Source organism: Cyprinus carpio, chromosome A20 (assembly GCF_018340385.1).
Source record: "Cyprinus carpio isolate SPL01 chromosome A20, ASM1834038v1, whole genome shotgun sequence".
Lineage (NCBI taxonomy): Eukaryota > Metazoa > Chordata > Actinopteri > Cypriniformes > Cyprinidae > Cyprinus > Cyprinus carpio.
Genome location: NC_056591.1, coordinates 4,433,149 through 4,448,011, shown reverse-complemented (window position 1 = coordinate 4,448,011; position 14,863 = coordinate 4,433,149). Strand labels below are relative to the sequence as shown.

General features: G+C 38.2%; 2 protein-coding genes across 3 annotated transcripts in view; one reads left to right on the top strand and one right to left on the bottom strand.

Annotated features, from left to right (window-relative positions):
• Positions 1-5,941, top strand: part of LOC109112681 (AT-rich interactive domain-containing protein 1B-like) — an 84,457-nt gene extending 78,516 nt beyond the window's left edge. Inside the window, 10 exon segments of the mRNA XM_042777416.1 lie at positions 72-223; positions 820-952; positions 1,052-1,187; positions 1,259-1,336; positions 1,453-2,050; positions 2,053-2,210; positions 2,295-2,417; positions 2,599-3,309; positions 3,311-4,047; positions 4,049-5,941. Of these exon segments, the coding sequence (XP_042633350.1) occupies positions 72-223; positions 820-952; positions 1,052-1,187; positions 1,259-1,336; positions 1,453-2,050; positions 2,053-2,210; positions 2,295-2,417; positions 2,599-3,309; positions 3,311-4,047; positions 4,049-4,346 (3,124 nt within the window). The 3' untranslated portion in view covers positions 4,347-5,941.
• Positions 5,942-8,329: 2,388 nt separating this feature from the next.
• On the bottom strand, positions 8,330-13,669 carry LOC122134524 (transmembrane protein 242-like). 2 transcript variants are annotated; one of them, XM_042777415.1, is made up of 4 exons: positions 13,593-13,649; positions 12,160-12,271; positions 8,816-8,954; positions 8,330-8,705 (listed from the first exon to the last, which is right to left on the bottom strand). In XM_042777415.1, the coding sequence occupies exons 1-4, from the start codon at positions 13,637-13,639 to the stop codon at positions 8,557-8,559; spliced, it is 447 nt and encodes a 148-aa protein (XP_042633349.1). In that variant the 5' UTR covers positions 13,640-13,649; the 3' UTR covers positions 8,330-8,556. The 2 variants fall into 2 exon arrangements, 1 of the variants encoding a protein (XP_042633349.1); XR_006162717.1 differs by lacking the exon at positions 8,330-8,705 and having other exon boundaries at positions 8,892-8,954; positions 12,160-12,260; positions 13,581-13,669.
• Between the last annotated feature and the right edge of the window lie 1,194 nt (positions 13,670-14,863).

Here is a 14,863-nt window from a genome sequence, read left to right as displayed (position 1 = left end):
TTAATGTCTATTATTCATGTATATGTGTCTTTGTATTGATTTGTTGTCCTTGTTTTATACCACATCTTTAGAAACAGTGGTGTTAGTGTGCAAGATCCGTTCTCTGAAAGCAGTGACCCAGCCTTTCAAAAGCGAGGCCCCATGCATGGAGGAGCCAGTGGAGATGCCAGCTCTAGAATGCAGTTTGACAACAGTAAGGATCCCTATGGAGCTGCTAGGAAAGGTGCGTTGCTATTACAATTACCACTTATGGGGCTGGTTTCACATTTCATCCGTCTGCTCACTGCTGCCTCCATGTGTCTTCCTTTTTTAAGAGCCGCATATTCATTATTTTATTGGACACTGCTGCCATCTAGTGTCTGCAGGTTAAAGCCAGCATGAAATTAAAATTGGCCTAGTCTTTACTTTTTAATCTGTACTACTATAAAATACTGATACATTTTATGTATTAGTGAATTAATTTCATGCCTCCAGCCCTTTTTCTTTTACTATTTGTAATGAAGCCATGAAAATAGTAGTTTAGCTTCATTTTTCCATTTGTGTTAGAAATCATTTTTATTTCAGTTTACAAAAAAGTTTTTTTTTATAACAATATTAACACATCTACAAACTGGGATAAAGGTCTAGCTCCATTCTGTTATGGAACAACCTCTTTTCACAATCTACAAAATACCCAGTGGATAAAACTTTTGTCCTACATTTTTATCTCATTGAATGTTCTGTTTCAAAGAATATTCAGACATTGGAAATATGTTGTTTTTAGTTTTCCACATTTTTTATGTATTTTTCTTGCAGTTTAAACTGTTAATTTGTTTTCAGGTGGCTCTGAGCCCTTTATGCCAGGGCAGATGCCAGGCAGCGGCATGCAGGAGATGTATCCACGTGGACCGCCCTCAGGCATGGGTATGGGCCCACGACCCCAGTACTCCTATAACACTGGTTTTGAGAGGAGGTAAGTCAGAACATCTTAAAGTCCGTTTATTACCTGGATAAAAGCAGTACAGAAATGAAATCGGCATGTCAAACCACTATTTAATGTTTATGTTCACAGGCCAGAGCATGTCATGGGTCCAGAGGGGGGAATTGGCCCCTCTGGAAATCAGAACAACATGGTGCTTTCCAACAGTGATCCCAGCATGTTCTCAGGCAGTAGATACGCCTCTCATCAGAGGTAAGAAATGACTGCTGTTGTCTAGTGTATGAGAATGTATTTGGTGTGTAGAGCTATAGTATAGTAGTATTTTCTGTTTTACTGTAGACAGGACATGACGGCTATGGGCAGCAGTACCCTCACAGTATGCCATATGGTGCACATGGGATGTATGCCCAACAGCAGGTCAGACATCAAATGTGATCAAATTTCATCCCTCTTTGTGTTTGTGATGACATTCTATTTCATTGTGGTAAATATTTGTGATTACTGCACTATTTTAACTTTATTTACTTTTGCAGGGTTATAAGCGGCCTGGGGAAGGGATGTATGGCCCTCCTGCTAAGCGCCATGAGAGTGAAGCCTATGGTATGCAGTACGGTGGCCAGCAGCCTGACATGTATAGCCAATATGGTTACCCAGAGCGTAGGCCCATGCAAGGCCCATTCCCCTATCAATATGGACGCGATCGCATGCAGCCAGGTGGGCAGGGACCTCCTCAGCACAGCATGATGAGTGGTGGACCACCCCCATCCTCCAATTCCAGCGGTGGTCCTCAGGGGAACATGTGGCACACCAGGCATGACATGAGTTACCCTTACCCTGGCCGGCAGGGTCATGGGGCCCCCTACCCCTCCATGAGCCGTGGAGATGATCCAGAAGTCAGGGCCAGTCAGGACAGTCAGTGGCCTGGTCAGCGTCAATCCCCCTACCCACCCATCTCGTCCTCCGCTAGCTCCATGCCCCCCATGGCAAGCCGGCAACCACCTTCTTCCTACCAGTCTCCTCCAGCAATGCCAAACCATATCTCTCGAGTCCCAAGCCCCGCACCATTCCCTCGGTCTGTGGGTGGCTCTATGTCACCCAATAAGGCTCATATGATGGCCTCTATGAAGCAGATGCAAAACCAGGTGGCCCAAGCTCTCAAAGTGGTGGTCTTCCTGGGCAAGGCTTCCCAGCAATCCATCGGGAGGTCACTTACCCATTAGACTCCGTGGAGGGAACGCAGCCTCAGCTTAAACCCCACCGAAGGTTAACATCCAAAGAAATCGGGTAAAAAGTTATCTTCCGGTAATAAACAACTTCTAAATGGTATGGTTATGACAAGGTTCTAACTGTGCTCATGTATCTTAAGGCACACCAGAGGCATGGCGTTGTAATGATGTCCCTGAAGTCTGGTTTGCTTGCTGAGAGCACATGGGCCCTGGACACAATAAACATCTTGCTATATGATGACAACACAGTTTCTTCCTTTGGCCTATCTCAGGTAAATGTGTACCAGGCACAAATGGGTTGTAAGGCTTGGGTTCAGAGGGCAGGAAATGATGGCAAAGTCTTACATGCTTTTGAAATTTTGTGGTCATATTTTAATAGCAGTTTCTGATAAATTATTGGTGTATATACTTTGATAATGAATGTATCGGGTTTTGTGTCTTTTTCTTGTCTAGTTGCCCGGTTTCTTGGAGCTCGTTGTTGAATATTTCAGAAGGTGCTTAATAGAGATCTTCGGGATCCTTGAGGAATATGAAATCGGAACAGTGGGTCAGAAAACTCTTCTTGGTCCATGTTCGGAACCCACAGAAAAAGAGCAACCTTCCAATCAAGACCTTAAAAGCCAATCCAATAAAGATCAGGTGGAGAGATTAGATGTGGAGCCTGAGAAACCTCAGCCAAGCAGCTCAGCAGCAGAACTTAATATGGAGAAAAGGGAAGACTCTGCAGAAGGTAAGGCCGACGAAAAGAACACTGGTAAAGAACCATGTCCTCCAGTGGAGCCTAGACCCAAGCAAGCCAGTAAGTATGACAAACTCTCAGTGAAAGTTGAGGAGAGAGAGGCTGTGGCTGATTGTGTGGAGGATCGATCAGAACTGCTAGGCCTGGCTGGGGAGTTCACCAGTGGGCTCCTGCATTGGAAAGCAGGTGGAGGGGACTCTACTGCCCACATCCAGACCCATCTCGAGAGACGTAGGGAAGAAGAACAGAAGCCTTCAGAGAATCAGGAAGGTGTACAGGCTCTTAGTAAAGAAACAGTTGAAGAAGAGCACGGGGAGGAAAAGGAACTGAAAAGAGAACTTCCAGGGCCCTCAGAGGAAAACTTGACAGCCACTGTGGATGACATGCTAAGTTCTCGTCCAGGGTCCCTATCAGAGGGTGAAACCTCAGACATTCACCTTCCGCAACAGAGAGAAACAGAGCACCATTACTTTGCTGGAAGATGAGCCCCGATGCTGGGATGAAGCACCTCTTTCGATCGCCGAGGGCTGGCAGGATGAGTTGGCCAAGCGCTGCATGTGTGTGTCCAATATCATTCGTGGACTCTCCTTTGTCCCGGGCAATGACAGCGAATTGGCTCGGCACCCAGGTTTAGTGCTCATTCTTGGAAAACTTGTGCTTCTGCACCATGAGCACCCTAAAAGAAAAAGGATGCCCCCTACCTACCAGCGAGAGGAAGAGCGAGGACTGGCTTGCAGCAAGGACGAATGGTGGTGGGACTGCCTTGGTGCCTTGCGTGAGAACACCTTGGTCACCCTTGCCAACATTTCAGGACAGCTAGACCTGTCTATCTATCCAGAAAGTATCTGCCTTCCAATTCTGGACGGGCTTCTCCACTGGATGGTGTGCCCTTCAGCAGAGGCCCAGGACCCCTTTTGCACGGCAAATGGCTTCTCCTCGCTCACACCACAGAGGCTGGTGCTGGAGTGTCTGTGCAAACTGAGCATTCAAGACTCTAATGTTGACCTTCTACTGGCCACGCCTCCTTTTAGCCGACAGGAGCGCCTCTTTGCCACATTAGTGCGCCATGTTGGTGAACGAAAGAGTCAGGTGTGCCGCGAGATGGCAGTAGCCATTCTCTCCAATCTTGCACAGGGTGACCCAACAGCTGCCCGATCCGTTGCCCAAGGGCAGTGTGGGAGCCTTGATAAATTTCCTAGAGGACAGTGTTGCCATGGCACAGTATCAGCAGAGCCCTCACAGTCTCTTGCACATGGCACACCCCACCCAACCCGAGCCGCCCAGCATCAACATGATGTGCCGAGCCGCCAAAGCCCTGCTGGCCATGGCCCAAGTGGAGGAGAACAGGCCTGAGTTTGTGCTCTACGAGAGCAGGCTTCTTGATATCTCGCTGTCCTCCGTGCTGAACTCTGGTGTGGCAGCCATCCTGTGTGAGGTACTGTTTAAGCTCGGTCGCTCGTGACAGGCACAAAGGAGCGGGAGCCTAGAGTGCCATCATGGGAACGTATGGCAGAGCTGAGCCACAGAGATCACACAGAACTGTCGGTGTTATATTTTTATTTAAGGAACAGAACAAACAAAAATCGTTTTTACATACAAATGAATATATAGAGAATATATATAGCTCCTCTGCCCATTTCCCAGATTTCATTTTGGATTTTTAAATGATTTTAATACAGATATTAATACTTGGTCTTTTGTTTTTGTTTTCTATTCTTTTTTTATTTGTTTCATGTGTATCTTCTTTCATTTGTTTTAACCAAAGTTGGCATCTGATACCGTTAGTTTTTAGAGTATTTTGCTCTCAGAATGTTCTTAATTGTTTTGATGCGTTTGTTTTCTTGTGGGACTTTGTTTATTTGGGGAATGCAGATTTATTTAAATTGTGAGACATGTTGTAGATAGAATTTCTCTTGCAATGTGTTGCGATTAAAAGAACAAAAAACTTAAAAAAAAAAATGATTTTAAGACATACATGTATACAGCTCTGAAAAAAAGCATTGTGCAATAGATTTAGCTGGCTCAGAGGGGAGATGATGAAATGTGAATGACCACAGGCAATGTTCTGATCTGAACACCAGTATTGCACTGTTTCACCACACCAGTATCTGAGGGTCAAGCGAGTGTTGGTTCTAAACTGACTTGCTTCCATATTAGTGCAGCCACAGAGGGTCCTCTCTCTGACGGCGAACTCAAAGTGCTTCGGTTACCCCTCTTCTCTATTCTATATCCACGGGTCGATTTGTATATAGGAACTGTACATTAAATGGGCCCCCTTTTTTTTTTCTCCAAGAGATGTGGTATTATACAAAGTGAGTAGTTTATGCTACATGCTATTGACATTTTGCAAATAAATATTAAGTCATTGTTTTCAGGTGAGGAGAGTCTTGAAACATGTAAGGGGCCGTTCACACAGGATGGGTTCTTGCATTTGATCTGCGCTATATTATTTAATTGTTGGTCACATGTGCACATGCCCAACAGACAAATTTGGTGGTTGTGATGCACCTTGCAGTTTCTGCTGTCTTTCAAGATGCTGTTGAAGTTGAAATGCATATTTTGAAACGCTGCACAGCAAAAAAAAAAAAAATATATATAAAAATGTCGGTTTTACAACAGTGGTCCATTCAGATGAATTTGGGTGCTAAAAAAGCATCTCCAGTGGATCGAGCATGTATATTAGCAACTGTATACAGGAACGCATAAACGCACCTTTTCCGTTGCATCCCGCTGTTTTTAATGCAATGCAATTTGTCCTGTGTGAATGCCCCCCAAAGACCTTCCTATAATGGAGTTCTGTGTGACAGAGATAGCAGTGGCTCCCTCTAATGGCCTTAGATTTTGGAAATTACAGGCTAACTTAAAGACGTCTGATGGAATAAATGTAATTCAATGTGAAAGTTACCCCAAAATGACTTAACGATTTTAACAAAAAAAAATATGTACAACTCTTTATGTAAGCTCTTTTTGCTCCATATGATTTGATGACCATTGTTTATTCAGTATAAAGTCTTTATACATGTTCAACATGTTAAAAGTAAATGTACATGAAATTTGGTCGAGCACTGTGAACCAATGTTCCCTCTAATTTTTTTTCTTGCTGAGCAAAAACTTTTCTCTATTGGGCGGGACATTTCGGCCACCTGTGCAAAAAAACATTCTTTATACCAGACATGTACAGCATGCACAAAAAAAAGTGTGTAACTTTTAACTTTGTGCTATTGTATTTAATTTGACCCATGACTAAATGATGTACATTTTAGATTACCTGAGAAAAAACTTATATATATATATATTATATATTATATATATATATATATATATATATATATATTATATATATATATATATACACAGTATAATACACTGCCATTCAAAAGTTTGGGATCAATAATGTTTATTAAATAAGTTTCTTATCAAGGCTGTATCTATTTGATAAAAATATTGAATATTATTTCAAAAAATAATATTGTGAAGTATTATTGCAATTTAAAATATAAGTTTCTATTTTAATATACTTTAAAATATAATTTATTCCTATGAAGCAGAGCAATTTTCAGCATCATTTCTCCAGTCTTCGGTGTCACATGATCCTTTACAAATCATTCTAATATGCTGATTTATAATCAATGTTGGAACAGTTGTGCTGCATAATATTTTTTTGGGACTTGTGATATTTTTTCGGGATTCTTGATAAATAAAAAGTTAAAAAGGACAGTGTTTATTCAAAATAGAAATTTGTGTGTACAATATACACTACTAAAATGTTTGTGGTCAGTATTTTTTTTTTCTTTTTTTAAAGAAATTAATACTTTTATTCAGCAAGAATGTGTTAAATGGATAAAAAGTGATAATAAAGACATTTTTAGAAAAGATTTCTATTTTGAATAAATGCTGTTCTTTTTAACTTTTTTTTATTAATCTAAGAATCAAAGAAAAAAGTAAAACGTTCCAAAAAAAAAAAAAAAAAAAAAAAAAGTAAAAATATTAAGCAGCACAACAGATTCATCACTGATAATAAATCAGCATATTAGAATGATTTCTGAAGGATATAATATGACACTGAAGGCTGGAGTAATGATGCTGAAAATTCAGCTTTGCTCCACGGGAATAAATTATATTTTAAAGTATATTAAAAGAGGAAAGCAATATTAGAAATTGCAATAATGTTTCACAATATTACTGTTTTTTTTTTTTTTTTTCTGTATTTTCGATAAAATAAATACATCCTTGATGAGCAGAGACTCCATTAAAAAACAAGGTCAATTATTTATTAGGTTAATAATATAGGCCTAACATAATATACTAACAAAACAAACTGAAGCATTTAAAGTGATAGAATTAGAATAGAAACTGAAGCATTTAAACGGAGATCTGTAAGTTAAATATAAAAAAAAAAAAACATGAACGTCAGTTCTTCTATAGCTATCTAAACATCCCTATGATGTAAAGTTTGCACACTACACCTGTGTGACTGTAAATGTCTCTGAGTTTTGTTACCGTTCTGTGCCCATCATCCGCTGTTTCCAGCACTCTCTTTAATACATGATGACGTTTTATTTCACATGTCATTGCGTTTGCGTCGGCTCTCGAGTTGAGCTATTTCGTAGGCTACGCAACCATTGAAGTATTCGGTTTCAACAGCGACTCATTTGGCGCACTCATTCCCTTTCTATGAAACTGTAAACCGCATTCACCGGTCCTAACTCTATCGTGATATCAACTATATAGCGGTTTACCCGAGCATTGCAATTCGTGTGCGCGGCACATTATTTCTTCTGCGCGGCAGCGGTGGTAGAAGTGCGCGGCGCGCGCGCGCGCGCGCAGCTTAGAGGGGAACATTGCTGTGAACGTTGTTTTTCAGTGTTGTGTTATTTTTTTCATGTCAGAGTGCCCCGAAAAAATTACCTAACCATGTATATCCTCAATATTGTAATATTTACAAAGCAAAAAACTGAGTTTCCTGGCAGTTAAGGTTGATGGGTATGTTTTTTCCTGTCTACCCAGTGCTCTGTGCTGCTTCTGTCACATCCACAGTTTAATCAGATTACTGTACATGACTCTAAATGCACAGAAAACACTCACAATGACGCACACTGAGGCAAGGCTGTCATTCTGTAGCTTTTCTTCAGTCACTGCAGGGCACATGTCTTCGTCTTCTTGTCCTTTTTTTTTTTTTTTTTTTAAGTTAACTGCTTTTCAGGGACAGCTTTAAAACAACTTGCGCAGAGCATTACAAGACTGCTTTATTAGACCTTGTCATCACATGCTGCCACTTTTGTGACACAGTGGCTGCTTTAGTTCGATATTTAATGTATAAACACCACCAGACAAAGGGCAGTAATATTATTTGCTAGGCCCACACAAATGTGCCAAAAGTATGGTTACCAAAAAAAAGCTAGTAAGATAGTACAGTATGTACAAACATAAAACTTCCACCACGTGTGACTGCAAGAGCAGAGTCAAAGTCTTGTGGCTCAGGCTGTGAGAAATCCAGTGTGGCACCAGAAACTGAGACAAAGAACCACACTGAATTGTCCAGGCCTTCATCGAGGCATTTTCCAGTGCTGTGACCTCAAACTTGTTACTGGATTGAAAATTGGCTGATTGAATCAACTGGTTGCCTCACACTTGACCTGGCTGACCATCTGATAAACAATCTTTCCCGGCAGTCAGTTAAGGCGGTGCATTCTTGATAATAGACCGTAATTGTTTCTCATTTTGACTTGAAGATGGAAATTCCAATCAAATGGAGCAGAATTCTCTTCATTTTTGGGCACGGAGTGGAAAATGGACTGCATTTTCTGGCGAATTCCTTCAGCTGCAATAGAGAAAAGATTTATATCAAAACAGGTAGTTGCAGATTATAGTGAGAAGTAGGTGAAAGTGGGCACATGGCATTTAAAAGCATCACTTTAAGCAGGTACGCACGCTGTGGGACGCCTAGAGCCTTCCAAATGGTGAAGCTCAGGAGACCAACTCCACACCAGGCGTAAAGGGAACCCCATCCCAACGCCCGCAACGCTAATGACGCACCGCTTTCTGGCACCGCAGCGGTTCCTATTACACCCTGAGCACATCAAGAGAAAGAGAGGGTCATTTACTGCAGATATTGTGCTAAAGTATTCTGTTCAGTATGCTTAGACTTAAATAAGCTACAAATGTGTATTACTAAATACTACTTTGGTCGAGTGAGACCCGTTCAGAACCCATTTTACTTCTGTAGTCTGATGCATTACAAGTGAGTGAACAGGGAAAACACAAGGAAGGAGCTTGATTTGATCTATCAGGCTTTTAATTAGATCATGGAAATTGAGAATTAATTGATTCATATCAACATCCGAACAGGAAGTCATTTCAAAGGAAGAACACATTGCTTTGTTTTGGAAAAAGATTACAAAACATTTTTTTTCTCTTTGCAGTAACAGACACTGATTACATTTTCACAACCAAAGCAGCATTAAAATGTGCATTTAAAAGTAAATGGGGTCAATTTTGATTTCACAAAACCCCATTTGTTCTCAGATTTCAAGAGTAAAAAGCCTCAAACAACTACAACCATAATATTCCTCCTCCAAAAAAAATTATTGTTCAGAGAAAAAAAATTAAAATACAGTTGCATTGGTGTACAAGTATAATATACAGGTATGTATTTAATTATTTTATTCAGAAATAATGTAAAATACAGGTAAACAAAACTTTACCAAATTATAAACACTATAAATGTATATTAGCTCTACAACCATAATTAAAATGCAACTGTATTCAGAACAGATATCAAAAATATAGTTTAAGTATAAAACAAACATAATTCTGGGATTCATTTATAAACAGTATTACTTATAAATGCCAGACACTGACAAATGTAAAGAGAATCAAACTACTAAACTACAAACTAATCAAACTACTAAACTACAAACTAATCAAACTACTAAAAGTAGCACCAGGTTTCAGAAGAAAAAAAAAAAAATTTTTTTTTCCATTAACGTAATGTATTTATAAATTGCACAAAATAAGATCCAAAACATAGTTTATTATGGAAATAAAGAGGGTCCATTGGTTTCGATTCCATGTTGACTTTAGCAACTAAGTAGTTTGTGTACGCAAGTCTCAAAACAGATGCAGCCATGCCGCTAATGACAGTAACTGGTTTAATGTGATTTAGTGTTTTTAGTGCTCTACATATTAGATTTGCTGTTTATTAGAGCCTTACACTGTAGCAGCCATCGAGGAACATGCTCTAAAAACGGTAATAATACAAACTTGACAGCTAAAGATAATGATATCATCATTATAACCATTATAAACATTTAAATAAATTATTTATACATTTTGTACTGATTTATATATATGGTGTTTTTTTTATTTTATTTTTTTTTTTACAAATTTTCTGAAAAAAAAAAATAATAATAAAAAAAAAAAAAATAATAATAGAGTAGTACTTCCCGAGGCAAAACTGCCACCCCAATGATATGATGCTACTCTGCCCACCCTTAAATTTGTACATTTGTATGATATATATGTATGATATATATATGATAGTCCCTCCATCAGTGTAAGATTATGGGAGCTTTCTGTTTGCCTGGCAAAATCTGCTGTCTAATAACACGCCACACATTTTGAGGTCTCATTTCCATGTGCATTTCACAAACACTGGGATAAGCTGATACTGTGTTATACTGATACTGTGATTCTGCCCTGAGAGGACATAAGGTCTAGTCAAGTGATTTGTCATTAAAAGGAACGGGGCAAGACATATGACCCGCCGCGTCACTGACCTCATATTGGATTTAGCCACTTAAAAAGCAATTTTTGGCAAGACACGTGTTTACTGTGGCCTAAAAATATCAGAACAAAAGAGGCCACTGTTCATCTCTGAGTTTATGTTCAAAATAAGTTCGATGTCAGCATTTAGGTGTCTAATTCTGTGACGTTAGCAGACATGAGCCAACCATGCTCTACTGATTAGATCAATACCAGAACAGAAAACAGCTTCCAAGAATGAAGAAAGTGTGAGATTTTCTGTAAGAGGAGGAGCACTATGATGCCACATTTTCTCTCTATATATTATATATATACAGTAGTCAAACATTTAAAATGGATCAAAACCTTCATCAAAGCTGTCCTAAAAACCAAAATACGTTCTTGTCTTAGGACCAACTTTGATTAACTTTTTTGTATACTACTGTTATTTTTAGAATATATATATATATATATATATATATATATATATATATATATATATATATATATATATATATATATATAAAATATTATTATTATAATTAATTTTTTTGACAAATATTGCTATTGCATTTTGAACTGAGACAAGATAAACATCTAATATTTTGCTCACATTCTGAACTTAGATCACAGTTTTCTTTGCATTCTTATTATTGCAGATAATAAAATAATAATAATAATTAAAATGTTTAACTGAAATGTTGCGTTGACCATTACTGTTAATAATAAGAATCATTTTATTCTACTTAATTGTGACAGTCACAGTCGAGATATATTTAACTGTCGATTATAGTTGATAATAATAATATAATAAATAATATAATAAAATCCAATAATAATGATAGGATTTTTTTTACTCCACTTAACTGTGACAAGGTCACTTTTTTAGAACACTGTTAAGGTTTAATATTTTTTGTTGATAATAACATGCTTAATAATTATAGGATTTTTTTCTTTATTGTTAATTTAAAAAAAATTACATTTTTTTTTGGTAACACTTTATAAGGTTCTCTTTATTTAACTACTTAGGAGGAGTTAAAGTGACCTAAGCATGAATAATACAGCATTTATTAATCTTAGTTAATGTTAATTTCAGCATTTACTAATGCATTATTAAAAAAAAAAAAAAAAAAAGTGCTTGATTACATTAGTAAAAGCACTGTGAATTAACACGAATGACTGTATTTGTGAATGAATGAATTTCATTAACTAACATTAACAAATACTGTAATAATGAACTAATCTTGTTTCATCATGTTAGTTAATACATTAACTACATTAACTAAAGGAACTTTATTGTAAAGGTTACCCATTTTTCATTACACTTTTTTTGGAACACTATCAAGTTATTCTTGGGAAAAAATAAAATAAATAATAATAATAAAAGAAACTATTTTACAACAGAAATATATTTCTGTTACGATTTCTTCGCTTTTTTTAATGTCGAAAAGCTAAAGGAAGACCTGATTTCGAGTGTGTAGTTGATGCACAAACCAAATGTTTAGTACTGTACTGCAGAGAAATCTTGATACCTTATTAAACCAGTCAGGACTCTTCTTCTTAGCCATGGCGAGGGTGGATCCGAACCCTGCGATCATACCCGCTGTGGCTACAGTAGTGAGGAAAACACCCCCTGAATAAAGAACAATAAACAGTTACACACCGAGGTGAACATTTCAAAGAAACATTCAAAGTGTGAACATGCTCTCGATAACAGGACAACACTGTCTGCTTCTACAGCAGTCTGGACAATAATATATCACTGACAAACGTGAAAAACCACTGGATTAAACACAGAAGGAATTATGTACTACAATTGCAGTACAATATTTAGTGAAATACTCTGAGGCATTATTTACTAACATTTTGGGTTTGTTGGCAGAGAGTGCAAACACAGCAGGGACCACTAATTCTTACTGATAATGTACTGTATAAAAAAGGTTTGAGGATATTAATCGATGGTATGTGCTTCTGTGATTCAATATTCATCTTTTAAAACCAAAAATGAATTGCTGAATGATGAACTACACTACAGTGATCCTGGCAAGACAGAGAGAAAAAAAAAAAAAAAAAAAAATTAAAATAAAAAAAGAGTTCGGCGGTGAGGCCCACTCCCGGGACTTATATAATATCAGCCTGGAGAGAAGATGAATGGGGAAAAAACAAGACATCTGAAAAATTGGGTGGTCAATGTATTTCATACTAGTAACATCAAAAAATTAACTAAACATTTGAGCAAAAAAGGCACTGATTTTTTTTACCTCGAATTTATAGGTTAGAATTTGCCATAATATAAAGAATATAACATTTTAAGAATTTATTTATGAAATAAATGCTGATAATACAATTCCCTCATAAATGCAATGTAAAAACGCAAATAGTTTGAATATTTCTGTTATTAGCAACAACAACACTAACAATTATAATTTCAATTTCAGAAAAAAATTTATACAACTTTCTTTTTTTTTTTTTTTTTTTACTTTATATAGTTTTCTTACACAACATAAACTAGATCAAAAAGCGTGGTCCAAAAAAGAACAACAACAACAGTACGGTACAGACTGGTAAGTAAACAGAAAAGTATTAATTTTCGAGATAAATATCTCTCGACACATTAGATGGTAAAAGGTAAAACCGATCAAAAGATCACAATGATTACATCTTGAAGGCATACCGAAAAATAACAAATAAATATATAAATAAAATAAAATAGAAATGTTTGAATTCGTTACCAATTTCCAGAACATATGTATTTGTGACTTTAGCACTGCTGTCCGGTGAGTTGTTGTGACTTCACATGACATTTAACATTTAGATCGAAGATTCTTGCTTTAATGTGCGCGATTAATCAGATCATTTAACCAAAGAAGAGATGTCTCATTCATATTCATAAAGCTAGCTGTGCAGATTCATACCCATGGGGCGCATATGCTTATCGAAGTACATCAAAAACCTTTAATCAGGGTGAGATTTGTCCTCGGTGTCACTCGCGCTCGCCTGCTCCACTGACATCTTGATCGGGTCCGACTCACCACAGACGTCCTCGCGGAAAACACGACAGGCGGAAACCTTTCAAATCGCTCAAAGAAATCGGGAAAAAAAAGAGGATTTGATTGACAGCGGTTCACTGGACACACAGCGCGCGTGCTGTGATATCTTACATCTATAATGAGACTCGATTACAAGAATAAAAATCCCCAGTAAATTCAAATAATGGCGGAGTACAATAAGTTGTATGCGGATGTTACCGTTCTGTTTCTATATGTACTGTGTTTTTCGTCATGATAAAACCTCTTTAAACTCATAATAACGCGAAATGATATGAAACTAGACATGTGTCGGAAAGTAAGAGGAGGACTGAGATTCCGCCGATCAGACCGGATGTGTTTTAATAGAAGCGAGCGGACTGAGCCGCCTAGCTAGAAAAGCTTCACAGACTGCGAGAGAACGACGATTCTTAATATTCAGTATTGTCTTTTTGAATGTTCATGTTGTTATATTTTATTGTCATAATAATATGTTGACATTTTATTTTGGTTAGCAGAAGTTAGTCAGCTTGTGTTTTTATTGGACGCTACTAAACGTCAAGCACAAAACGTGCCTACGATTGCTGTCTATTTAGGCGAGCCTGTTCACCTCTTGAGTGTCTTTAGACACAAAAAGCGGTTTTGAAACGCATGCCTCCAAAAAGAGGTGAGTCCTTTTGGGACGTGCTTGTTTTGAATCACAGCTAGCGCAAAACGTCGCCTAGATGTGAGCTCACTTGGATGTGAGACAGATCACTAGGGTTTAAGAGAGCTGTGCGGGCAGTCAGTGTGTTCTGAAATATCTACTACTATTGACACCTAGGTATCACTGTCCGACATAGAATAGCTTGGCTCTGATTTGGAGACGGCGCCGCTGTTCTGTTTTTTAGGGCATCATCTGTGCTGTGAGCTCGTGCAGTTCACTCTGGGGTGATCTCAACTCCACCAGCGATCCTCTCCTTCATCATCATCATCTATCTTCATCGATACAGATGAATCAGGACACCCTCACTCTCTGTCTGTTCGCGCTGGTGATACTCTGTGAGCGGTGCTCGCGGCAGAGCTACATTTTCCGGCGCGTGCTGTACAGGACCCTGTAGTGAAGGGGGTTAACGAGGACAACGGAAGGACGTTTTTCGCGTTCTGGTTTCCACATGTTTGGAGTGGGTTTGGTTTCAACGCAGTCGCTTCTGAAGCGCATTACCGGAGA